This window comes from Mus musculus, chromosome 19, assembly GCF_000001635.26.
Source record: "Mus musculus strain C57BL/6J chromosome 19, GRCm38.p6 C57BL/6J".
Taxonomy (NCBI): Eukaryota; Metazoa; Chordata; class Mammalia; order Rodentia; family Muridae; genus Mus; species Mus musculus.
Genome location: NC_000085.6, coordinates 25524777 through 25552330, shown reverse-complemented (window position 1 = coordinate 25552330; position 27554 = coordinate 25524777). Strand labels below are relative to the sequence as shown.

The 27554-nt window shown below is 46.8% G+C and overlaps 1 protein-coding gene across 2 annotated transcripts in view; it reads right to left on the bottom strand.

The window, feature by feature from the left end:
• The window catches only part of Dmrt1 (doublesex and mab-3 related transcription factor 1), a 98711-nt gene that overhangs the window by 51998 nt on the left and 19159 nt on the right, over positions 1 to 27554 (bottom strand). For both annotated transcript variants that reach the window (XM_030250985.1, NM_015826.5), the window contains exon 3: positions 6229 to 6512. In XM_030250985.1, coding sequence (XP_030106845.1) covers positions 6229 to 6512 — 284 coding nt within the window. The remainder of the gene's footprint in view (positions 1 to 6228; positions 6513 to 27554) is intronic.

Here is a 27554-nt window from a genome sequence, read left to right as displayed (position 1 = left end):
AGCACAGCACCTAAGGCCTCTCCCAAAGGCTTCAGCAGATCTGTCACATTCTGGATGTCCTGGGATCCTTTTGGGGTTCCTCAGCCAGGCTGAAAATCAGCTCCTTGGGATGCCCAAGGCCTTACTCCATCCCTGGCCTTCTCCTGAGTCAGGTTTGTCTGCTCCCGGCTGCCCTCAGTTTCCCAGAAGCCAGTCCAATTTTCTCCTGGGATCTGCTAGCATTTAGCTAGTGTGCTCTGTAAAATATGGGCATTCCTTAGCCCCGCCCCACTGAGCTCAGCATGTAAATACCTGCCCCTTCCTCCCTTACCAAGGGTACACTAACATGCTCACCTACCCTTGTCATCTGAGGTGAATATGCACACAAAGACAACAGAAAAGGGGATATTTCAAGTATTTAGTGTTTCCACAAAATAACTATCTACTAGAAAACTTAAAAACGGGCAACTGTAAAATTACTTAAATTAATGAATACGTAAGATATAAACCAAATAAATAAATAGAACATGAACTAAAATAAATATATACGATAGCCATAGAACATGAATTATAAGAAATCCTCAGGCATCGACAAGAAACCAAATTAGGGTGGTTAGCTCTACTATATCCAGATATTGTACCTGTTTGCCTGAGGAAAGAAATTGTCTTTCTTAAGTTATCAGGATTTTAAATTATTTAAAATTGCACATAGCCTTATAAATACTCCTGTGATTTCATGTGAATACTGTTGGTTTCTCTCTGACAAAAAAGCCAGAGTCTGTGTAGGGGTAGACAGTAACTGTGGTGGTTTGAATAAGATGTCCCCCCTAAATATTGGGCATTTAGATACTTGGTACCCATTTGGAGGCTGTTTGGGGAGGCTCGGGAGGTGCGGCCTCACTGGACAAAGTGAGGCCATTCTTAGCTCTGCCTCCTGCTTGTGGTTTGAGATGTGAGTTCTTGCCCCCATGCCTTGGTTCTACCCTCAGGGGCTGTAACAGGCGAGAACCAGAAGGCCAATCAACTTCCTTTTCTAAGTTGCCTTAGACATGCTATCTTACCACAGCAACAGAAAAGTAATTACTACAGTGGCAACTGACCTCTTTACTCTAGAAAAGGAGATGGGTTCTTTTTCTAGAAAGGGAAGTGGGACTCGTCAAACCTGCTGGTGACAACGTGGGCCACAAGATGGACAGGCAGCTTGGAGCAGCCTCGGCTCAGAAAACGGGCTTTGCATTGTGTCTCCTCCCATTAGTATCAATTTTTTAAAAAACCACAAGAGCCAGGAATAGCTGTACATGCCTATACTCCCAACACTTAGAAGGTTAAGACAGGAAGACAGACAGCTCAAGTTCAGCACCAGCTTGGGCTACATAGGGGCACTCTGTCTTTAATAACATACACCTAAGCCAGGCTTAGTGGAGCACACCTTTAATCCCAGCACCCAAGAAGCAGGCATACATCTCTGTGAGTTTGAGGCCAACTTGATCTATGTAGAGTGTTCCAGGACAGCCAGGGCCACGGAGAGATCACAACCCACCCTCTCATATATTCATTCATATGTATTTTATATAAATATACCTTAAATGGTTATGCCAATATTTATATACAATACTAGGTTAATGTATATTAAATTACAAATTAGAAATAATACAATAAAACAGACATCACTAAGGATTGCTAATTGTAACTTGTCCTGGAAACTAGAATTGATCTAAGATTTGGCTTCACATAGCCACGCTTCCTGTGGGACAGGCGCTGCACAGTGGTGAGGGTAGGGGTGTGGCCACCTCCACACAGCCTATGCTTGAAACTTTTCACCACACCGTCAACAGGCTGTCGCTGAGCTAAGCCACACTAGAAAGGAAGAGTTCGTATAAAGCCAAAGGCCTTCTCAGGGTGTTGGTTTAAGGGTAGAGAATATCCCCAGGCAGGCAAGCAGTCAGAGGCAGCTTTTTAAAATGCCAGGCCTGGTCCTCTGGCCCTCAGCAAGCTGAGAGGGCTGGAGCACCACCCTAGGAGCACCGCAAAGGGCGCCTTTTCTGTACCAAGTCTCATATGCCAGACTCTGTTTCCCGTCCTGCCTGAATCTCTCAAACCAAGGAGTATATAGGGGACTTCCAACACCTCTTCATCTTTCTTCCGTATATAGACACGATGAGAAGTGATCAGACCAGGGTCATCGCGTATCTACCCAACACTCTCTCTTCTAGCTATACTAAAATCTATGAACTACTGCTAACTGTTGCCACCCAAATGGGCTTTTCTACTTCATTTGGCAGTCCCACTGTACGTTTATTTAACACATGAATGAATTCCAGTGAGGTGGACAGTTGTCAGTGAGCAATCATTATCATGGGATGCCTCAGACTGAGACTAAAGTCACCAGCAGAGTGAAAACCCTAAGGCTGCCACCCAGCCGCACCCTGACTGTGGTGGGAACGGGAACCCAGTCGTCTGGTGGCAACACGCTTGGAAATAGCCAACCAAAGAGCGGCGGCTGCGGGCCTGAAGGAGATCTCAGGCACGGCTCTGAGCCCTCCCATATTTATTTCAGCTCACTTGATATGCACGATTGTCAACCAGGTACAACATGTTTATTTAAGAGATAATGTTGCCGCGGAGGAGTGCGCACAGCCATAAACAGCTTTTGCAGGCAATTAAATGCAGAAGCAAAATTGAACTGCTGGTCAGCAGAGGCAGCCATTCATCCTGAGTTTGTTCCAGAGCCACAAATGTTATTCCTGTTTCACAACAGGACAGGAATCTATGATTGGGCCACAAATCTCTTCAGGCTCCAGACAGACCAGAGACAATTAAAGCCATTCTCAAACCTGCATGGTGGTCACGGCAGCACGCTCTGGGATTCTGGAAGACCGCCCCCACCTCGGGAGAATCTTTCCTTCCCCACCCCCACCCCCACCTCATAGGTTTTGCACTTAGTAGGGCCTGAGACAGTCTGTGGCTTGCTTGATTTTATAGCCAGGCATACAGGAGAAAGCCACACAAGAATCAATGGATTTTTTTTTAAATGCAAAAATGGATGCCCTGTTTGTTTTTAAGAAGTCTACCTTTAAAACAGAATTATGGTCTCTGCTACAATACATGTTTTTACAGAAACCAAAAGAGGTCTTTGGTTGAAAAACATCAACACTGCACTGCAACACACAATGTCACTGAAAGTCGCAAGGAAAGGGGACAGACTATAAAAGGGAGACTCCGCCGGGCGTGGTAGCCCACGCCTTTAATCCCAGCACTCAGGAGGCAGAGACAGGCAGATTTCTGAGTTCGAGGACAGCCTGGTCTACGAGAGAGAGAGAGAGAGAGAGAGAGAGAGAGAGAGAGAGAGAGAGAGAGAGAGAGAGGATCCAGATCAATGTGAGGAACAGGGACTCCACACCAGCTCTTGGACAGAGTCATGAAGAGGAGCAGACAACAGAGAGCAGCACAGGCCTTCCCACACAGCTGAAGGCACCTCAGAAAACATGACAGGATGCTGGGAAGCCACCCCCCACAAGAAGTGAGGTAATGCTCCAAGAGCAGGCCCAGCACACCTTCCAGAAACTAAGACAGTGAGGCTGGGCATGGAGCTGCACAGCCACGATACAAGCACTTGAGAGACGGAGTCAGGCAGATCACAAAGCTCAGGCCCACTGGGCTTACAGAGTACATCCCAGTCCTGCCTAAATGAAGCCTGTCTTTAAAAACCAAAAACCAAAACCAAGTTGATAGCCACTCTCCCATCTATCCCAGATTTCTGTCTTAACACCTCTGATAGTGCTGTGTGTGTATGTGTGTGTGTGTGTGTGTGTTCCTTCCTTCCTTCCTTTTTTTCATGTGTATATGTAGATACACGTGAGTATGTACACATGTAGGCCAGATGTCAACACTGGGTGTATTCTTCTATCATGTTCTCTCTTATACTTTGAAGCAGGGTCTCTCACTGAACCTGGAGCCCACTCAATGTGGCTAGACTCCAGGTTAGCAAGTCCCAGGCACCCACCCGCTCACACCCCACAATCAGCAGGATCAGCAGGGAATTCCACCGTTTCTGGATTTTAACGAGGATGTTGGTGTCCAAACCTCAGGTCCTTATACCTGAATATCAGGCACTTTACCCACGGGACCACCTCTCTAGCTGTGGAGACAACTCTGGGGCCAGGCATGGTAGTGCACACCTTTGACCCTAGCACTCCTGAGGCAGAAGCAAGTGGATCTTTGGGAGTTCAAGGCCAGCCTGGTCTACATGGCAAGTTCCAAGCTACCCAGAACTACACAGTGAGATCCTGCCTCAAAAAATAAATAAATAAATAAATAAAAAATAAAACAATAAAACCCCTTCAGGTTACAGTGTAAGCCACCTCATTTCTATCACTTCAACACCAGACAAATGTCTAGTATATATGTGCTTACTATTTAATGCTTTCGTATGACATATCTTAACAAACACATTTATGCCATTATTATGTTTGTCTATGCTTTGCAATATTTTAACTTTTTTTGTTTACTTATTTACCTTATTTTTATGAACACCGGTGTTTCGCCTGCATGTATGTCTATGTGACAGTATCAGATCTTACAGTTTCAGATAGTTGTGAGCTGCCATGAGGATTTGAACCTCCGGTCCTCGGGAAGAGCAGTCAGTACCCTTATCCACTGGACCATCTATCTCTCCAGCACTACCCAAAGGAATCAAACTCTTCCTCAAAACTATAAAAAGTCATTCCATTCAGTCTTTGATCCAAACATCACAGTATTTTGCTTTTAAACGATTAACTCTTTTTATTGGGAGGCATGACCGAAGGAGCTAGCTCAATACATAGGGACGCCTAGCAAAGAATTCAATAGATCTAAAAACAGTACAGCAAGTGGGAAGAGGAAGTGAAATTAGGTCGTCAGCTGTGATCTGCAGTGTTTCTGTTTACATGGAAACTCTCTAGTAAGCCAACCATGTCACTTTGGAACCATACTGTGTCACTCGTCCATGTGACAAATGGGAGCACCATCAGAGAAAGCTGAGATTTAGAGGACAAAGTACCTGCTCAAGGTGGCACGGCTAAATCAAAAGTTGTAACTGAGTATGGATGGATGGGCCTTCCAGGGTTACAACTCCTGCTCCTTAACCCGCGCTCGGTTTCCCTCACTCAGCAGGCCAACTCAGCATCTCTGCAGCTCTCTGCAGGAGAACAGGGTGGCATGAAAACCCTGGGGACCTTTATCAGGTGTCCTAGTCACTTGCTCATCTGCATTTGGTATTTATTTTGCAAGTTGGCAGCTTATAGCTATGTTGGCTTATTTTGATGTAAGAATTTTGCAGGCATGACTGAAACATTTTTAAAAGTCAAGTTGTGTTCACAGTTGGTGATGCGAGGCTTAAGAGAGCCCTGCCGCATCCCAGTCCTTTATTCAGTCTCCCTGGATCATTCTCTGTTATGCATACATTGAGAATGTCCCTCCTTATGCCTTATGTGCCATCACACTGACAGAAAATTGTTGTGCAGATTCCCCAAAGTAACCTCAAACTTCTGAGATAAAGGTTATGTTAGACGGTGACTGTGGACTGAGTATTTCAGGAACACACGGAAGCTCTACCCTTGGCCACCTAAAACAACAGCTCTCTTCAAGACACTAGTGCTTGTTTCTCACCTGCATAGGTGAAGAAAAGCAGAAGAGAGTTCCAAGAAGATTTCAACAGAAAACGGAGGGCTTACGCGATGAGTCTAAGCCCTAAGCAACCAAGAGCCTGCGCATTTATAGGGGATCCGCCCCACAGCCGAGGTTCAACTGCAGAGACAGGCCGATCTTGGTGAGTTTGAGGCCAGTCTGGGATGACTTGAGAATTAGTATTTTCAAAAAGAAAAACAGGAGAACCTTGATGAACAGGGTTTGTTGGGAGATGACTGCCACCCAGGAAGCTGCACCTAACATATTCTAAGCTACCCCAAGGTAGAGCAGGCTGGAGGAGGTGGGGCCTCAGATATATCTAACTCTGGGCAGCTGGGTATTTCTGCAAAATGACAATGTGAGAAAAACCAAAGCTGAAAATGAACCCTAAAAACCATACACAATTCCTTCCTGAGTCCCTGCAGCCCATCTTTGCTGACATTAACAGATAGATAGGCCAGTGTGCATCACATCATACTGTGACTACGTGTGTACTGAACAGAACATGTGCGTGGTACATGGTGTGCACGTGTGTGCACTTCCATGCATGCGTGTTTCACATATTCCATTAACTCTGGGTCATACCTGCCACTGGTTTCCAGTCTGAGCAGGCACGTAAGGTGCTGGGAGACTCCGCAGGCTGTTCTTCACGGGGGATCCCCCGAGGGAATTCCCCACCTCCCCTGAGGAGGACTCAGCAGACAAGGCCATGGAATACTGGGGGTAGTTGTACAGATTGTTGTAGTAAGGAAACAGAGAAGGCTGGTAAAAGCTGCTGTAGTAGGCGGGGTCTGATACCAGGTCAGATGTGTTCTCCATATGCCCTCTGCTGGTGACAGCAGGAATATCCTGGATGACCATGCGTCCCTCTAAAAGAGAAGAGAGAAAAATAAAATAAAATAAAAAGATGTGGTTAAGGGGCAGCGTTTGGGATGTAAATCAATAAAGGAATGAGTGACGTCGTAAGATTTAATGTAGGCGGTCCACAGATCTTGCCTTCTACAGCTCAGCTGGGCCTCACACGTTCACCCTCAAGACAAACCAAGAACCTGGAGTGCAAGGGAGACATCCTCCCCTGCTTCTTCAGTCATAAGGGGAGGGTTCCAAGGCCGGCTCTGTGCTGATGGCAAAGCTGAAATACCCTTGGCTAGGTTATTTTCCCTGGGAACACCAAGTCACTTTTGAGGTAGGGTAAATGGCATGACCGGAGTCAAACATCAAGGAACTGGAGATCAGACCCGATTAACCTATGAATTCTTTACCATGTGATCAAGTTAACGTCACCCCAGGAACTCAGTAAGGGGCTGAGTTTGAGAGCATACAGTTTCTTTTTACTTCCTTCCATGGTAGATACGGTATTCTTTAGTATGGACCAGGACTATGGACCAGGAGCAGACCAACGGAGCCACGTTATGGGAGCTTCACCTGATGCAAATTAGAGGGGGAAAGTGAAGGAGAGATGAGAAAGAAAGACCAACCCGGGAGCAACACAAGACCAGTCAGAGGCCACATTAGACTACAAATGTAAGGGGAGCCCAATACAGGCACGGACGTGTGGGGCTTGGAAATGAAGTGGGAGGTGATGGGATGTGAGGACTAAGGATAAAGGGGGGTGAGGCGCAGGAGTCTGGGTGTGGTAGAGTGACACAGAGCTGTGTTCTGTTTACTCTAAGCCATAGGGCATGAGGTACAGGGCTACGAGAAAGGATGCATCTTGAGTCTTCCTGGGAGCCACCGAGGCTGGAGGCTGAGACCCAGAAATCACCACCCAGCAACGGTTACACCTGGGGAGTGGGGTGGAGCCAAGGCATGAACTGAAGCAAACAGATGCAGCATCCCAGAAGCCAAAGCTGGCACCGACTGCAGAGGGTTCAGCTGCAGTGGCAACCGATGCTCAGAAACCACGTAAATCCAGAAACCACGTAAACCCAGAGGGGGTCAAGATGAAGGCAGTCTTTGAGAGTTTCTGTTGTGGTCTGAATGAAGGAAGCAACAGCACCTGGCCTGCTACACAGCCTGGAACAAGAAAGCAAGCAGAAGGCAGATCTCTGTTGAGTTCAAGACCAGCCCCATCTGCAGAATGAATTCCAGGTCAGCCAGGATTACACAGAGAACCCTTGTCTCAGGGAGAAAAAAAGAAACCAAGGAAGAAAGAAGGGAAGAAAGAGAAAGAAAGCAATCAAGAGACAGATGAAGGCAGCGAATGACCAGATAAGATCCTGCAACGAGCCCCAGACTTGCAGGCTGCCCACGTACTCCCTGTGCCTAGCCTAATACCAGACCCAGAGCAGTGAGCGTTTACTGAAGAGAGCAGTCAACAGTGACTTTTTAAGTAGTACAGCGTCAGGGATAAATATGAAGTAAAGCCTGAAGCTCCAAGAACCACCAGACCTTAAAACTTCATAGCTGAGACACAGAGAAGGGCTCAGTATCCCAAGGCGTGAAGAAGCAACACTGGGAGAAATCTCCAACACAATGTCACCAAAGCACTCAGCGTGGGGGATGGGGTGGGGGGCGGCAGGGGATCCTGGATAAAAGTGTAGCAGGAGAAAGAGAAAGCGTGCAAGGGAGGGTGTGCGCACTCAAAGAGCACGCTCTGGGAAGTCTGGGCCAAGACTACAAACTGAAGCCATCATACAACCTTAAAGACTGCAGCCTCCTTCCCAGACAGGATCCAAATACACACTGCGGGTTCCTGGAACTGCACCATCATGGATTTCCTTCCTTCTCTCAACTCTTTTCTTACTCAAAACAACAAGGTGGGAGTGGAGCGATGACTCATGGGTCACAGAGCACCCATTGCTCTTGCAAAGGACCTGGGTTCCGTTCCCAGCACCCACATGGCAGCTCACAACAACCTGTAACTCCAGTTCCGAGGGATCCAATGCCCTCTTCTGACCTCTGCAGGCAACAGGCACACACACACTGTGCACATAAATGCACAGAGCCTCTCACATATACACATTAAAACATAAATAAACCGGTTCTTTTATAGAACCTGTTGGCATTATTGGTCATTTTTATCTATAATTCTTTTATTTTTAGTGTTGGGTCCTTTATTCTTTATCTGCTTACAAAAGCAACACAAACTTCTCAGAAATGACAAGCCACGCAGACATTTGAAACAAGAAAGGGATAAAGTGGTCAACCTTCCAGTCCTAAGCATTGTTGGGTCATTCCCCATGCAATCCCAGCACTCAGGATTAAAGAGGCAGGCAGATTTCTGAGTTCGAGGCCAGCCTGGTCTACAGAGTGAGTTCCAGGACAGCCAGGGCTACACAGAGAAACCCTATCTTGAAAAAACAAAACAAAACAAAACAAAAAACTAGAAAATAAAAGTTTCTATGTGTGTGCATGTGTGTGTGTGTGTCACACACGCACATTTAACTTTCAGAAAGTTGCTTTCCATATACAAACAAAATATGAGCTTCATTCCGAATCAAGAGGGAAGAATGATAAGAGCGGAAAGCTGGCTCTGTAAACCTTACTGTGTACCAACATTCACCATTCCCTTGGTCTGACTCCTTGGCCTTCAGCCAGTCTCCAAGCCTCAGGTGTAGAATGTGTGGTGGTTTGAATGAATGCTTCCAGTAGGATTATAGGCTGTTGCCTTCTTCAAAAGGTATGGGCTTGTTGGAGGAAGTGTGTCACTGGCTTTGAGGTTTCAGACGCTCAAGCCAGGCCAGTGTCACTCTCTCTTCCTGCTGCCTGCCGAACCAGATATAAAGTTCACAGACAGCTCTCCAGCATCGTGTCTACCTGGCACTGTCATGCTTTCAGCCATGGCAAAAATGAACTAAACCTCTGAACTGCCAACGAGCCCTACTTGAATGTTTGCCTTTGTAAGAGCTGCCTGTGGCCATAGTGTCTCTCTTCACAGCAGTGTTAAAACCTAAGACATCATATGCCCGGGTCCTTTAAGCTACACAGTCAACATTACTAATACAAAGATCAGAGACATAGACTGTAAAAGAAGTGTCTTAATGAGGGTGTTGAAAAATCTGAAACTAAATGCCACTGTCTTTCTGGAATGGAAACTGGCCAAGATTGTTTAATGGTATTAGTAAGAAATAGCCCATGGCATCAAGCCCAAGAAAAGTTAGTACGTTTCTTAACCCATGACCCCTTACAGGATCATCTACCTGCAGGTCCTCTGTCATGATACACACGGCAACAAAAAGTTAGTCCCTTCTCCCCACTGCTGGAGACTGAGCCCAGGGCCTTCTTGCTTGTTGACCAGACACTCATGTTTGTTTTTTGTCTCATTATGTAACCAAGCTTGGCACCAAATCTGTGATTTTCATGCCTCAGTCTTGTAAGTGCCGTGATCACGGCCACCACACCACCACACCCAGAAACTCTGATGTTTCAAGTGTTATGGCTATTAACATACAGTCCTGATCAGCAGGACCAGATCCAGCTGGAAAGGCAGTGGAAGCAGGAGAAGTGGGCTCTGCCACATACACTCTGAGCTCCCTGTCTCTATGCATTCACCCGCAGACATGGTACTCGTAAGGCCACCACCTGTCACTCCAATGCTTACACGTGGCTCAGTCCATGCACCTTCTAGACATCTAATTTCCTGACAAGCCTTCACAGTCCTGTTACTTTTTTTTTTTTACTAACATATTCTTTGTGAAATATGATTTCACTCCTTCATGAGAGATCAATACCCACACATGATAAACAGCCTTATTGATCTTGCAGTGTTATATGCTGGTCTCTGGGCCTGCAGCATATTAATAGTAGTTAACCAGTAATTCATTTTAAAGTGAGTGAAGGCTTTCCCTTCTCTTCTCTAGTGTCAGGATTCCCAGCACTGTTGCAGGTTGAATCCTCCATAAACTTGAAATTATACCCACTTCTGCTTGTGCAGAAAAGGACCACAGATGAGAAATTTACCTGCAAACTTCAAAGCTTGATTCGCAACGAGTACTGTCTTTTATATCTGAAATCCCATACTTTGGCAAATGTGTGTTCCACTGAGCTTCAGAATTCTGTGTTGCCAGGCAGGCAAAACCTTCCCCAGAAATCTGAAACCTAAGATTGCCTTTCACTAAGTGCTATGAACTTAGAACTAGCAGATCCCCGTTTGCTTAACACTGTTCTTTGAAGATGACTTTCCATGGATCTGGGGGCTGAAACTGGGCTATTCCTCCCTGGAGCAGAAAGACAAACTAGCTACCAGTTTTTGGTTTTGTCTTTTTAAAATAACATTCTGTAGGGTATTCCCAGGTCCAGATTAATCAACTTCTGGAATGTCCCACACTGAGGTACTACTGAGTCATCTAAGCCATGAAGGGTGTTGAACAGACAGGTTGTTTGTAAAACTGTTTTCTCAAAGACTGAAACATTCCACCCTGTAAGGAAACTCCTCAGGCAGGAAGGTAAACAATTCGACTGCTTCAGGAAGTCCCTGATGCTTAGCAGAGTCCCTGGCCTCCCTTCCAGACAATTAAGCCTGAAGCTGAGCTGAACAGACTATCAGCCAAGATGAGCTCAGAAGCCCTCAGACCGACTGCAAAGGGCACTCTCCAACCTGTTGAGCAACCTGCAGGCTGTGCAGTACATTCCAGCTTCCTAGCTTCTGTGAGCTGTCACACATGCTTGGGTGGGCCTTGGTGACACAGCTGTCTCTAAGTCATTTTTCTCCTCTAAGTAACCCCTCACGCATACATCTATAAGCCTAATAAAACTCACTGGTTCACCAAATTGGATTTCGGTGGTTTCTGTACTTTGGTCTGTTGTGGGGTCCCTATCTGGAGTGAGCAGATGTGTGTATTGTGTCTCTCCCGAAAAAGTTTTGCCACACAACATAGCTGGAGCATGACAGAACTCGAGATCTGTTGGGGAGATCCTTGTGAGTGCATGGTCCTTGCTGTGAGGAGCAAGGTATGGAGCTAAGGCTGAGAGAGAGAGAGAGAGAGAGAGAGAGAGAGAGAGAGAGAGAGAGAGAGAGAGCCCTAAGGCGACCATCTTTGGAGGAGATTCCATTAGAGTTGTCCTTTTCTGCACGATGTGCGTGAATGTGCCTTTGTGCTATGACAGTGGTTACACGGTTCTTGTCAGAAGTTGTGGGACATGCAACTAAGGAAGAGCCATCAGAAATAGGAGTGTCAAGAAAAAGAAAAAGAGAGAAAGAGAAAGAAGAGAAAGAGAAAGAGAAAGAGGGAAAGGAAAAGGAAAAGAAGAAGAAGAAGAAGAAGAAGAAGAAGAAGAAGAAGAAGAAGAAGAAGAAGAAGAAGAAGAAGAAGAAGAAGAAGAAGAAGAAAAAGAAAAAGAAAAGAAAAAGAAAAAGAAATAGGAGTGTATGTAGGAGAAACCCCTGGGTGGCAGTCTTCGTGTATGTGGCATGGGGTGGCATGCCTGCTTGAAGAGCAGAGTCCACTGTGTGAACGTGGAGATACCTTATAAAGAGTTAAAAGGTTTAGAGGAAATTCTGCAGTCTTTGAATTGTGCCCTCTTAGTGCCCAAGGGTGGAGACCGTCAGCAAACAGCAAGAGAGATTGCAGGGTTTCTGTTGAGTATAGTTGGAAATTCATATGAGGCCAAGATGGCAGCCAAGTAGGAAGCTGCAACAAGAGAGGGAGATAGGCTAACACCCTCCGCCTTAGGCTCTGATTAGGTGATGGCATTAGATCAAAAAGAGGATAAGAGGGAGATGGTGAAAGCAGAAGACAGCCCCCTCAAGTGTGACCTTCAGAGAGAAGCTGTGATGTAGCTCTCAACATGCAGATGGGGGCCTTCACCCGGGCCCAGCTCCTTCCAGAAAGCTGAACTGCTGGAATCAGAACTTTTAAACAAGCAGTGAAAGAGCCGGTCACAGCTTGTCTGGTGAAGCTGTGGTACATGGGAGTGCATGTGGGAAATGGGATTAATCAATGCTGCTGTGCAGGCAGGAAACTTGAGGAATGTAACGCAGTTAAGTTCCAGACCAGCTTGAGCTACACAGTAAACCTGTCTCGAGTAAACAAGAATTGACCATTTGTGCAGCCCCAGCTATACCACCCAGAGAGAAAGGAGACCTGAAGACATATATACAGGTACTGTCCTGAGTATCTGAAGGGATTTTTTCATTAAAATACTATGTTAGCAGTTAATGGGCTTATCATGCTGGGTAGTTGTATAGTTGTTGTATTTTGTTTTGTTTACTGTCAACTTGATACAAGCTAAAATTGTCTGGAAATAGGGAAACAAAATTGAAGGATAACCTCCATCAGACTGGTCTATAAGCAAATTTGTTGGGGGGGGCATTTTCTTGATTAATGTGGGAGGGTTCAGCCCCCTAAGGGCAGTGCCACCCTTGGTTTAGTAGTTGTGGATAGTGTAAGAAAGCAGGCTGAACAAGTCATGGGGAGCAAGACAGTAAACAGCGTCCCTCCATGGCCTCCAGGTTCCTGCTTGTGCTCCTGCTGACATCCCTCACTGATGGGATTGTTAGGGCAACAGGTAAGACAAATAAACTCTTCCCTCCCCATGTTTCTATTGGCTATTGTGCTGGCTAGTTCCCCCGCCCCCCCAGGACAGGGTTTCTCGATATAGCCCTGGCTGTCCTGGAACTCACTTTGTAGACCAGGCTGGCCTCGAACTCAGAAATCCGCCTGCCTCTGCCTCCCGAGTGCTGGGATTAAAGGCGTGCACCTGTGCTGGCTAGTTTTATGTCAACTTGACACAAGCTAAAGTCATCTGAGGAGGAAACCCCAATTAAGAAAACACCTCGATAAGGTAGGGCTCTAGGCAAGCCTGCAGGGCATTTTCTTAATTAGTGATTGGTGGCTTGACTAGGTTTGACCCACACAGACTCATGCATTTGGGTGCATGGCCCATGGGGAGGATCACGGTTTGGAGTTATGGCTTTTTTGTTTGTTTTGTTGTTGTTGTTGTTTCGAGACAGGGTTTCTCTGTATAGCCTTGGCTGTCCTGGAACTCACTTTCTAGACCAGGCTGGCCTCGAACTTATGGCTTTGTTGGAGTAGGTGTAGCCTTGCTGGAGGAAGTATGTCACTAGAGAGATAGGCTTTGAAGAAAGTGTGTGTGTGCGTGTGTCTGTCTATCTGTCTTTCGTGCTCAAGCTGTCTGTCTGTCTGTCTGTCTGTCTGTCTGTCGTGCTCAAGCTATGCCCAGTCCTGGGAGAGTCTCCTTCTGCTGCCTTTGAATCACGATGTAGAACTCTTGGCTCCTCCAGCACCAAGTCTGCCTACAAGATGCCACCACGTTGAACAAAGACTAATCCTTTGAAACAAGAAGCCAGCCTCAAATAAACGTTTTGCTGTTTAAGAGTTTTGGTGGTTGTGGCGTCTCTTCACAGCAACGGACATCCTAACTAAGACAGATGCTCTAATTTTAAAAGATAACTTTTAAATTTCTCAACTTCAGTCTTTGTGTGGTATCAAGAGAGAGGTCGCACATAAGCAAAGGCTCCTGAGATGCCCAACAGTCTTTAAACCTGCTAAGGGGTTCTGCAACTGAAATGTTTGAAAACGTCTGCCTTCTAGACACTTCTTTTTCTAGCAACTGGAGCCTGGCCTCTCGTTCTAAGGTGGCTCTCTAAGCAATGAAATCCCAACGTGTCATCTCTAGCCTAGCCCTAGCCTAATCCATACGCCCGAATCACTATTACTACAGATGCCCAGACAACGACCCTCAGGGTGAGAGCACCCACTCTGAGTCAAACTGCTGAACCAGATCTGAAATCTACCACCACGTAGATTTCCCTCAGGAAAGCACTTTGACTTTTTCACATCTCAGAGCCTAACACAAGTAGGTTAGGTATTGTATGAATATATGGGCATAATGGATAGGAATGTATAAAAAGTCTATACGTAGAGTATAGTGGCGCACGCCTTTAATCCCAGCACTTGGGAGGCAGAGGCAGGCGGATTTCTGAGTTCGAGGCCAGCCTGGTCTACAGAGTGAGTTCCAGGACAGCCAGGGCTATGCAGAGAAACCCTGTCTCGAAAAACCAAACCAACCAAACAAACAAACAGTCTATATGTGTCTAGTATGTAGGCTCTAGCCTATGGGAAGTGTTCTGAAACCACTAGCACTGTTATCTTGACCCGAGCACAGTTATAACACTCTCTTTCTGGCTGTCCAGCCGGAAAGCCATCAAAGAACTCCAGGCAAAAAGTCCTTGCTCCAAGTGTTCCTCATTAGGCCACTATAGGAGGCTTGCCTGCACCTGCAGGGCCTTCCAAAGGCAACCGGACTCGGATCGAGCACAGACCTCTCCTCCTGGCCTTCTCAGAGGTCAGACAGTAGCCTTGAGCGCAGTCAGTGTGATATCCCTCCCTAAAGCCATAATCAGGAAGCGCGGGAACAGTCTGCTTCTCCCACAGGGCAGTCGTGACAGGGCTATTTTAAATGTCAAGCATAAATCTGGTGCCAGGAGAGCCACAACCACTCACTGTGCACTCTTGGGGACTGGGACGACCCTGAGTGACAGATTCCACCAGGTGGGGCACAGCTCGCCTGCCGTTCCTTCCCTCTCCAACATCCCACGTTCCCAGCCCCACCCCCACCCCCTCTCTGCTTTTCACTTAATGCTGCTGCTACAGCGCTTTCCCAAAGACAGATTTTTATTTATATGGGAGTGGGGCGGTGGGGGCTGCAGTTCCAGGGCCGAACTTTAAGCTTGCTATAAAGTTAATGTGCTATTCAATGTTCGTTCTGGCCAAGAAGGTGGGGCTGTGTATTTTCTGCCACTCCAGAAGGCCATTATCAGTAATTGCCCATTACAGTGTATAATTACTTCTCCTAGCATAGTCTGTGACCTCTAGGCTTGCACGCTGGTGTAGCAAACCACTTCATCTTACCAAATTTGTGAAGGAGGCTTTGGACCCTGAGGACCGCAAGGCTGCGTGCTAAGCCCACATCTGAGGAGAGGTGCACAGTACAGGCACGCCGCCGCACAGCCTCGACTGCCTCAGATATCACCCCAGTGTACTTCGCTCACCTCCACAGTTCTACCTCCCCTCAAATCAAAGGAAAATAAAACATAATCAACTCTCCATTATGGGGGAGTTGAGAGCCCAAACAGGGAATTATCACAAGCCCTTTCTACTCCCCTTCCTTTGGTTTTGCCGTTTAATTGTGTCCTGGCCACTGTTCTACAGCTGTGTCACTCTGTTCTCAGCCACTGTTCGGCATGACCGAGGCCACTCTTTAAAAAGAAAGCATTTAACTGGGAGCTTGCTTACAGTTTCAGAGGCTTAGTCCCTTATCATCCTGGCGGGAGCATGGCAGGACACAAGGTGCTGGAGTGGTAGCTAAGAGCTGCATTCTGACCCTCAGGCCAAGAAAGGGAAAGGGAAACACTAGGCTGGATGTGGGCTTTTGAAAACCTCCAAGCCCACCTATCCCCAGTGGCACACTTCCTCCAACAAGGCCACACCTCCTAATCCTTCTAATCTTTCAAAGAGTAAGTATTCAAATGTACTAGCCTATGGGGGCCATTTTGATTCAAACCATCACAATCCACTCCCTGGCCCCCATAGGCTTGTAGCCATATCATAATAGCAAAAAATTCATTTGGTTCAACTTCAAAAGGCCCCTCAGGATATCATCATCTCAACACTGTAAAAGTCCCAAGTCTCTTGAGATTCATAGAAATCTCTTATCGATAACTCCCTTTAAAATCAAAGGCCCACACCACAAGATGAAGCCCACGCCTACGTTGCCTGGATGCCTAAGAACTGGAAGCAGGGTAGCCTAGAGTCCTAGGGAAGAACTACTTACGACTGGGCCAAAGGAAAAGAGAATAAAGTGATTCCTAATGCTAGTCCGCTGTACTCATAGACCCGTGTCTTGTCCCGTCATCATCAAAGAGGCTTCTTCTGGTAGCAGACGGTGCAGAGACCTACAGCCAGACATTCTGCAGAGGGTCTGAAGTGGAGGTCTCCATCAGGTCCCTCACCTCAGAGATTAGGGGACCACGTGGAAGAGGGAAAGATTGTAGGATCCAGAGGGGATGGAAGACACCAGGAGAGCATGGCACACCAAATCAAGTAAGCAGGGGTCAGAGAAACTGAAGCAGCCGGCAAGGGGTCTATACGGGTCTGTACCAGGTCTTCTGTATGTATGTTGTGGCTGTTAGTTAGCTTAGTGGTTTTGTGGGACTCCTAACAGTAGACGTGGGTGCTTCTCTGACTCTCTTGCCAGCTCTTGGGACTCTTTTCTTCCTATTGGGTTGCCTTGTCCAGTCTTGATAAGGGCTCTGGCCGTATCTTACTGTATCTTGCTTTGTTGGGTTGGCTGTCATCTCTTGGAGGACTGCTCTTTCTAAAGAGGACATGGAGAAGGAGGCATGGATCTAGGGGGAGAGAGGAGGTGTTGTGGAGATATCAAAGCACCCTTCAGATCTCCAACGCCTTCCAGCTTTGTTGACTGCAGCATACTTCTCTCGTGCATGCGGCTGCTTCCATACCGTTTGCAGCTCTCCTCAGCAGGTATCCCATGACTCTGTCATCTCCCACATCTTGGGATCTCCAATGAAATCCAGACTTCACCTTCACACCTTCATGTGATGGCCTCTCCAGGCCTCTCCATGGTGAGACCCTCTCCTCCCCACCCCCACCCACATGGCCTCAACAGCTTCCCTTAGCAGAGGGAGGATCCACAACCCTTCTGACTCTAAAGCCAGAACCACTAGGCTGAAGCTGCCAATGCTGCTGCTTGATGGAGCTGGAGCTCCGCCCCCTCATCCTATTACATCTGCAACAGCTGTCTGTGCCCCCTCCTCCACCGCTGAAGCTCTCCCTTCCTTCCTTTTCACTGCTTTGAAATGGCGGGGTCTCAACCTGGAGCTGCCACTCCATTTAGCACTCGGCTTGTCCTCAGGCTTTTTATTTCCTCGAACACCGCAACTTCTGTCCTCACCACGACACTTCCGGGTGCTCCTTTTCTCCTCGGACTGTACAATTTTGCGTTCCTCTTTGTCCAGCTTGCTCCTTTTCATTCTAAATCTGGGTAAGAGTGACCACTTATAACCACGCGACAGGGACAATACTAGGCCGACTTGGATTCCCGCCCCACCCCCTGTAACATTTTTACTGATTCTTTGAGAGTTTCAAATCATACACCCTAACACAACCCCTTCCCACTCCTTTCAAATCTGCCCCACCCCTTGCAACCTCCCTGCCAAAAGTAAAACAAAACAAACAAATGAACAAACAAAGTCCACTTTGTGTTATCTACAGGCTCACTGGGGCACAGCACTGAGTCCTTCCCCTCCCACACCCCATCCAGAGGCCATCAATTATAAAGAACTACTCTTTAGTGTCCCCATGACACCTTAAGAGTTCTCTAAATTAATTAATTAATTAATTAATTAATTAATGGGGGGAGTTCTCCTTAGTGGCTTCCTGTCTAGACCTTTTGGGGGGGGGGGTACTGGGGAAGTAGGAGTTGTCACAGGAGCCTTCCATGTCCCTCCCTTTCTGCTCTGCATCTACAGTCATCGATATCACAGCAAACGTAGCCTCCTTGCTCCTCACAGTCATCAGGAGCAGAGATCATGAGCCTCCACACTGTCTCTGGGAACAGCACGGACCACGCGCGCACACACACACACACAACCCCCCCACTCCCCAGTTCAATAGGAACCTGGACCCAAACAAGGCCCTCAGAGGCTGGCCAGATCCAGGACATCAACATGGCCTCAGATGGCAGCGCAGGCCAAGCACATCCATCTACATGGCCCCTGATGGGAGCATGGTCAACACAGACCCTGGCTGCAGAAGGCCCATGGACCCAGACATGGCCCTAGGCAGCAACACAGGCCTCAACATCATCCTGACCTCAGGGCAGTGCAGGCTACCTAGATCAGTATAGCCTGCAGCGGCACAGCCCCAGACACGGCCATGGCTTCAGGCAGAAGCACAGACCTGTGCCTTTGGATTACCTGGACCCTGACAGATCACAGATGTCTGCATGGCCCTCAGGGTTACCTCAGATGTGCCATAGACATCATCCCAGCCTCCCAGCAGGGTACGGCAAGGCAGGGCACAGGCAGTGGTGGCTTGGCTGGCTCACCCAGCTGCTGACTCTCCTGCCCATGCTCCCACCCCTAGGTTGTGTGTGGGGAGGGGTATCATGAGGGGGTTGGTTTTTTTGAGACAGGGTTTCTTTGTGTAGCCCTGGCTGTCCTGAAACCAGCTCTGTAGACCAGGCCGAGCTGGAACTCACAGAGATCCACCTGCCTCTGCCTTCCAAGTGCTGGGATTAAAGGTGTGTACTTTCACCTTCCAACAGAAGGCTGTCTTGAAATTTCCTCTGCCAGTGCCATTAGTTCTAGGCTATTCACTAATACTCTTCCCCTCTGAAAATTCTTGAGCTGGGCCTCCACAATAACACCCTCTGCACCAATGTCTTCCAGCATGGATGGCCCATTAAGCCCTGCTTAAAGTGTCCAATCGCTTTTCTGGTCCCAAATCCCCAAGTGTTCCATATTCTTCCAATAAGCACCATAGTCAGGCCTGTACAGCAATACCCCACTCCCTGGTACCAACTTGTAACTGTTCTACTGCTGTGAAAAGACACTACGACCGAAGCAGCTTTGACAAAGGAAAGCTTTTAATTGGGGGCACGCCTATGGTTTCAGAGTCCTACTCCACTGTCATCATGGTGGGGAGCATGGCAGCACCCATGCAGTAGCTGAATGCTACATCCTGATTCTCGGGCCAAGAAAGAGAAACGCTGGGCTGGACATAGGCTTTTGAAAACCTCAAAGCCCACCCACCCCTAGTGATACACTTTGTCCAATAAAGCAAAGGTTTGTCCTCATAAACCTTCTAATCCTTTCAAAGAGTCCCACAAACTGTATCATGCTTTCTAAAGTTTGCAACTGAAAAAAAAAAGTAGAATGAGAGAGAGAGAGAGAGATACTTTAAATATGAGAGTGAGGAGACATGCTCCCCCATTTATATGGTGTCAGAGGAGAAATTATAGTCAAACGAGTGATGAAAATGAGATTTGCGGAATACGTGATTCTACACTGACGTCCAGTGCCACATCCCCTAGCTTTACCCAAATCTTCAATATTATCCAGGAGAGAACAGAGAGTGGGGCTGCCACCTGAACCCACAGAAGCCAAATGCTTGGCCTTTCCTTGGTGTTTCTTCTCTTTTCCTGGCACTCTCTCTGGAAGGCCCAAGGCTCCCCTACATGAAGACTCACCCCTAAGCTAACAACGTTCAGAAAGAGCCCCAGGGAGCATAAACAACTAGGGTTGAGACCTGAGGTTCTGTACGGTTCCCCTAAAGTATTTCCCTTTTCCCTTTCCTTTGGAATAAACCCCCCCTCGAATGAGAGTCTTCTCTGCAAACAGAGAGATTGCTCATCCACTCTTCCAGCCTTCTTTTTTTTTTTTACCAAATGACTTCCTATAAACCACAGAGAATTAAACCTAGCAACTCACAGGCTGAGCAGCAAGGAAGGCGCGCCCTAGAAGCAATTTTCTCCATCTTGAAGTGCATCCTGATGCACCCCATCCGGTGCTGGTTTCTTTGGACTATGCTCCAGGAGCACCTTTGTCAGCCAGCTGCAGCCAACATAGTTGCTGTGCGCCGTTTCCAAGCCATGCACGTAAGCTCCCCTGAGCTGTATAGGATGACTTGGTACCAGGTTCCCAGTGTGTTTACAGCTACCTGCTCCATCATGAAACTGTCAACCACTGAGGTATAGAAAGCGCTTGTGAAAATGCCACTCTAGGGACTGGGACACCAATTCCCATAAAGGCGGGTGACATAGCTTCGCCAATCACACACTGCCCACTTATTATCATTACCACTGCTGTTCTGGTTAGTGCCACAGGCTATGGGTTTTAAATGATGGCTGTTTTCCAGCAGTTCACAGGCAGGAACTGGAAGAGTAGAAGGACAAACTCCCTGTCTCGAAACACCAAAATAATAATAAAATAAAACTCTCAAAAAATGTATGTACATCTGTGTGTATATGTATGTGTATATGTACATATTCTTACACACACATGCCTAGGCTAGCCTCAACCCCTCAACCTGCCTCAGCTCTGGGGAGCTGAGACTGTACATGTGCCATGACAGCCAGCTTACCATTCGCTTTTCTATTGATATCTGAATTCAGGTCCCCAGGCTTGGAAGCAAAGCACCCTTCCCCACTGAGCCGTGCCCACCAGCCCTGAATAACCATCTCCCCAAAGAACAATAAGCACACAGCAAGGTGGTCAGCATCAAAGCACAAATCAAGGCCACAGTGAGATACAGCCTCCATCCAACAGACCAGCATAGCCCTATGGACAAATATAAACGCTGGGGGTGGTGTTGTTTGTTTGTCTGTTTGTTTGTAGACAGCCTTACTATGCAGTCCAGGCTGGCCTCCATCTTGAGATCCATGCACTGTCTCAGTGTTAAAGAAAAAGAACAGGAGTCCTCCACTCGCATTGCTGGGGAGCAGGGGAACTGTGAAATGATGCAATGATGCAGAGACCTTTTTGTTTGTTTGTTTGTTTTTCGAGACAGGATTTCTCTGTGTAGCCCTGGCTGTCCTGGAACTCACTCTGTAGACCAGGCTGGCCTCAAACTCAGAAATCCACCTGCCTCTGCCTCCCAAGTGCTGGGATTAAAGGCGTGCGCCACCACTGCCCGGCAATGCAGATAATTTTGTAGAACAGTCTAGATGTCCCTCAAAGTAAGAGGCACACTGTGAGCCATCAATTCCACACTCCTGGTTGCTGTACACTACGAATGAAATGGTCACACCAAACTTTACACATGAATGCTATCTGATAACAGGCAGATTCATATATAATGGAATGCTAAACATTAAAGAAAGAAAAATGAAATGAATAAAAATGAAAAGTATGGATACTTACTATCCATGGATAGAGCCTTGAAATCACCATGCTATTCAGCTAAATGAGCACACAAGCACACACACACACACACACACACACACACACACACCACCTACTGCATGCATGAGATGTCCAGAGTAAGCAAACGTACTGCAGCAGTGCCCAGAGTATGAATTTGGGGGAGCCAGAAGTCCTGTGAAATGTTTTAGAACTAAGTGATGAATACACAGCTCCGTGAAGATGTTTTCAAGGAGGTAAACTCTATAGTATGTAAGTTACACATCGATAAAGCTGGTATATTTTATAAGTGCCCTAAATAACATGAAGGAAATATAAGTTGCGAGGCTTTTTAAATAGTTGTTAATTTAAACATAAAACAGTCAGTCCTTTGTAGCATTTCTCCACAGACTCCTTGAAGAATCAGATCAAAAGACAATGCAAATCCTCCTATAGAAATAGAGATAAAAGCCAGGCGTGGTGACACATGCCTTTAATCCCAGCACTTGGGAGGCAGAGGCAGGTGGACTTCTGAGTTCAGGACCAGCCTGGTCTACAAAGTGAGTTCCAGGACAGCCATGGCTACACAGAGAAACTCTGTCTCAAAAAACAACCAAAAAAGAAAAGGAAAGAAAAAGAGAGAAAGAGAGAGAGAGAGAGAGAGAGAGAGAGAGAGAGAGAGAGAGAGAGAACATATTTGAGAAATTCAGGGTCCTGGGGCCTCGGGATGCTCTTGGACCAGGGAAATGGCAAGAGGCTTCAGTGCTATGCCTGTAAGCCCCTCTGGGCTGAAGAACTGGGCTTAGTGAGAAAATCGCTATGAAAGCCATGTCAGGGCAGTCACAGGAAAGTCAACCTCAGAGCAAGTAACACAACTGTTCTTCCTTCCACGTGAGCAGTCACAGTTTGCGCTCACGTGTCGGGCCAAGCTCTCCTAAGTCACACCACCACATATCCAGCAGGTGTTCACAGCTCCGGCCAAGCCTGCGACTGCCAAGTCCAGCAACTCCACAGACTGGGCCCAGGGTCGCTTGCTTATTACCAACACTGTGCACACCTGCATCCACAGTTAAACTAAAGCGACTGGGCAGACAGAAGAAAAGATGATTACCCTTGCCACAGAAAATACGACGCCGTAAAAAGAATATGAGAAAACAATAAGAAACAGATTATTAAATTCCCAGGGACTGAGCAAGAAGAACTAGGGAGGAGAAACAAAGCCACTGCAGATTAACTATGGAGAGTTTTAAGCCAATTATAAAAGATCAAAGACAACAAGAGAGGGGAGGAGCAGCCTTACAAGTAACTGAGATAGGAGGCCTTGGGAGAAATATGGCCAGGGGAGAGTCATTACAGTTTACAGCTGAAGTAATCTAGGGGTGACTTTAGCATGGAATTCACTAGGAACCGCTACCACAGGCAACTCACAGGAACAGAAAACAAAGGGCTCTCTATTTTTAAAAAGGCATGCAATTCCAAAGGGGGGAAGATACCAGACTGGCACACAGAAAAAGGCCAATGGAAAAAAAAATGCGGGCATCTTCAGCCACGTTAGATTTCCATGTCTCCATGGCAGTGGTCTTCACTGCACGTCACCACAGGTAAAGTTAAACAAAAGGACATTACAGCATGGGTAAAGCAAGATCCTTGACACATGCTGCCACTATGTTGCTGACACAAGTCTGATGCTTGAGCTGGGGACACGGGGAGGGTAGGGGGGCACAGGCCTGTGGTCTCAGCAACCTGGGAGGCTTGAGCCTCCAAACCTGAAGCAACCTAGGCAGCCCAGTGAGGCTCCAACTCTTAAAAGTAAAACAAATGGGCTGGAGAGTCTGCTCAGTAGTTAAAGTTATTCCTTCTGGCACAGGGCCCTGGTTCGATTCCCAGGACCCACACAAAGTGCACTACCTCCTTGGGTGTCAGGCATGCATATGATACAAACTACTCACACACACAAAAGAGTAACAAAATAAATCTAAATAAATTAATTTTAAAAAAAGACAGAAGAAACAATCAGACACTGCCCTCTATTTTTCATACATGTACATAATGTATTTCAGTCAGAGTTGCCCCTCATGACTGTCCTTTGTGCCCCCACCCTCCTGACGGTCCATTCTTCCTTCCTATATAGCCCTGCTGCATTGGAACACTTTTCTTGCTTTAGACGAGCCAGTGAATTTCATTAGGGAAGAGCCCTTTGTATATCAACAACGGCCTTCAGAGGGCCAACCAGAAGGACACCCAATGCTTTACCAAGGAGAGCTACACCTTAAGCCACCAACAAAGGCAGAGCTAGCTTTGAACTTCTCCTTTATCACACTCTCTAAAATTTAAAAGCACAGGTTCCAAGCATTCTCTCCATGGCCATGCACAAAAACCCCTGGAATCAGAGAACGCGAGGACTCAGCTGGAACCCAGAAAGGCGCCTGGCACACGAGGGGTGTCTCAGTAACGGGGGTTACTGCCCTGGCCTTTGGATCCCAGCTTTCTAAGTTCTACCTATGAGGATGAAGAGCCCTGATACGCAGCCCTTTCCTTTCTTCATAGCTGGAGACTGAACTCGTGTTAAGTACGCACCCTGCTATAGAACGGTATTCTCAACCCCCCAGGTTCCGTTCTGAGTGGATTATTCCGCCTTTTCTGTTTTGGTGTGGGGATACCCTAGCTGAATGCAGCAGGACCAAAGAGGCAAACTACCACCGAAGGTACCCAATCCAGCGGCATGGGAGGTCTAGGATATGGCCTGCTATGGAAAAACGTTCTTTTCCTTAATAAGATTGTACAGAACGCTATGTAAGGACGGCTAAATGCCTATGGGATTCCTGAGTTTACAAGACAAGACTAAGATGTTCCTAACACACCACTTACGGAGAAAATACCTCTGAAGAATGAGAAGAGCTGGAGAAATGACCCAGTGGCTAAGAGCAGTGGCTTCAGCAGGGCGTAGTGGCTTTAATCCCAGCACTCGGGAGGCAGAGGCGGGCAGATTTTTGAGTTTGAGGCCAGCCTGGTCTACAAAGTGAGTTCCAGGACAGCCAGGGCTATACAGAGAAACCCTGTCTCGAAAAAAACAAACAAACAAAAACAAAAACAAAAATACCAAAAAAAAAAAAAAAAAAAAAAAAAAAGAGCAGTGGCTTCTCTTCCTGACTACCCAGGTTCAATTCCCAGCACCCACACGGCTACTTACAACTGCTATAGCTCCAGTTCTAGGGGATCAATGTCCTCTTCTTCAGGCCTCTGTAGGCATCAGGCACATATGTGGTGCCCAGACATACGTACAGACAAATACCCATACACATAAAATAAAATAGTAATAAAATGAGTCATAAAAATAACAAATATAACAAACATTTTTAAAGAGACTAGAGAAGCACAGTGAAGACATCGCTCAACACCGATTTTTTTACTTGCCCCATACCTGGATATAAACAGTTACCTGGCTACCTAGTGGATTCCAGCCACCTTTTCAGACACAGTGTAACCAGGGTGATGGAGCCAAGCATGTCTGAATTCTACACTGTGCTGTGACGACACACATCTCCGCCCCGAACCCTGCCAACTCAATGCACATGTGATCTCCAGCAAGATGACCGAATCTCAATTTTCTCGTAAGTGGAAAAAACAGTTCCTAGCTTACAGAGTTGTTGTAAAGGTTAAATGAAAATAATAAATAACAAAGCAGCAAAGACAGTCTCTGCCACGGGGCAGACACTGGGGGGGGGGGGGGGAGGAAAGCGGGTCACATCAGAATTACTGCTAACAAACACCTCCAGAAACCCAACAAACAGCAGAGCTGGAAATTAAACAAAGTACACACTGAAGGAGACGAGAGTGAAGTACATGGAATTAGGGAAATGTGATTCACACTGCAAGGGTCCTCGATTCCACAGCACGTCTTCTTCCTGGTGACAGAAACTAGCACAAGAACGACATTTCTGTGTTTAATCACACTTCTTAAGCTTTGAGGTTTTGTGTTTTTGTTGTTGTTGTTGTTTTTGCTTATTTTGCCCCAGCTCTATTCAATTTCCCCCTGCTCCTGGATCTAAGCTTTTGCTCCCTGTCAAAATCCCTTCCACTGCCGTAAATAATCTCTCTCCCTCTTTTATATTACCTTTCAAATATTTATAGACTGTTATTCTCCATCCCTCCGAGTCATACATCATTTTTGTTGCCCTTCTCCTGGATTCGCCGTAGTTTATCTACATCTTTTAGAGAAAAACAAACCGAGGTGCTTCATGATGATGAAGACGGCACACCCAAAGGCAACAGCCCCAACCAACACACACACACACACACACACACACACACACACACACACACTCACTCACTCTTCTATGATGTGCCTTTTACTCCTTTTCTCCAATAATTCATAATTCTATCTCCAAGATAACACAGGCAAAAATGATAAGGGAGCATGGATGCCGGAGCGCTACAAGCTAGAAGGATCTGGGGTAGGATGCTGGGCAAAGGTCAGCTCCTGCTAGTGAGGCATTCATTACATGTGCTATCCACTACTTCTGCTTGTTACCTCCAGGCCACCTCCAGCATTCAGTGCCACTACATTCACTGAACAGCATCCAGGAGACCCTCTTTTGCTTTGTCTGGCCCTAATGGAAAGGAAAAATTAACACTGTTCAGTTCCAATTAAATCCAAGTTTTGGAAGTGGTAAAAAGAAAACTCCTAACACTGGACAAAAATAGCTCCCAGCCAGGCTGCCAAGAAAATGGCCCCTTTCCCAGGGGAGAGCACGGAGACATGCCCCGCTCAGTTCCCCCACATTTCTGCTTGACAGTGACTCCTCTCTATGCCCACAGCACACCTGTGTGGAGGCCCCTGCGTCTTACTCTCCTGTGTGTATGTGTGTGTGTGTGTGTGTGTGTGTGTCCGTGCGCGCACGCGCGCGCGCGCGCGAATGTGCGTGTGCATGTGCGTGCGCGTGCGCACCTTCCATCTCTGCTGTAAGGGCAGAAGGTAGTGAGATGCTCCCCCTGAAGGTATGCTGAAGCTAACCGCTAAACCTCAGAATCCTGAGCTGTGTGGTTGTACCACACTCCTTGAGACCTTTAGAAAGAATGAAAGATGGCTAACACCATTAACACATTATCAGTGGAGTTAACAAAAAGAGAAAAATCACAGCGGTGAAAAGCAAGGTGCTGTCTTACAGCGGGGTGTGAGGAATCTGCTTGGGCTTACACTCTTTATCTAGGAATATAATGGATATTGCCCATGCAGCTTTTTAATGATTTTTTTAAATTAGTTTTTATTTTCTATGTATGGGCATTTTACCTGCGTGTATGTCTATGCACGACATACATGAACGGTCTGTGGAGGCCAGAGAGGGCACAAAATACCTTCGAACTACAGTTACAGATGGTTGAGAGTCATCATGAGGGCGCCGGGAATTGAACCTGGGTCCTATGGAAGAGTAGCCAGTGTCCTTACCTCGAAGCCATCTCTTCAGTCCCTGTGCAGCTCATTTTTATAAGAGCCAGTTTATGGCTTCACAGTAGACCTCACTCACGCTCATTCGGCTGCTCACAGCAAGAACTCATCTGAAACATACATTCTAGGTCTTGCTTCTATACTCCATCATAGTCTGCAAGATCATTTTTTTCACAGCTATATCATATTTGATGAAAATGTCATGTTCTAAGTATCTTGTGAAAAATCCAAGCATGCTAACCAACCCGGGAAGCACTTATTTTTCTCACTTTGCAAGTGAAGAAATGAGAACACAAACCAAGGATGGAGCCTTTCCCAACCACAGGGCGCGAGAAGGCCTTCAGAATCCTATGGAAGATTCTTCCAATGATAGAACCTCCACTCCAGATAGAAAAATCAGCAAAATAACAGCAAAATTCTTCTCCTAAGTATATTCCACCGTCAAGGCCTTTGATCAAGCATTCATTCACTACCACATGCTGTTCTCAGAGGGGAGCCTGGCCTTGTACTGCAATGCTAATCACGGCATGTCTTTCACATTAACGCAAAACAGCACTATGACTTTCAAGTAGCCGAGTGAGTGACTGCATGGTAAGAATAAGGTGTCTCTATTATCCAGTTAGTCTCTATTAATATCTG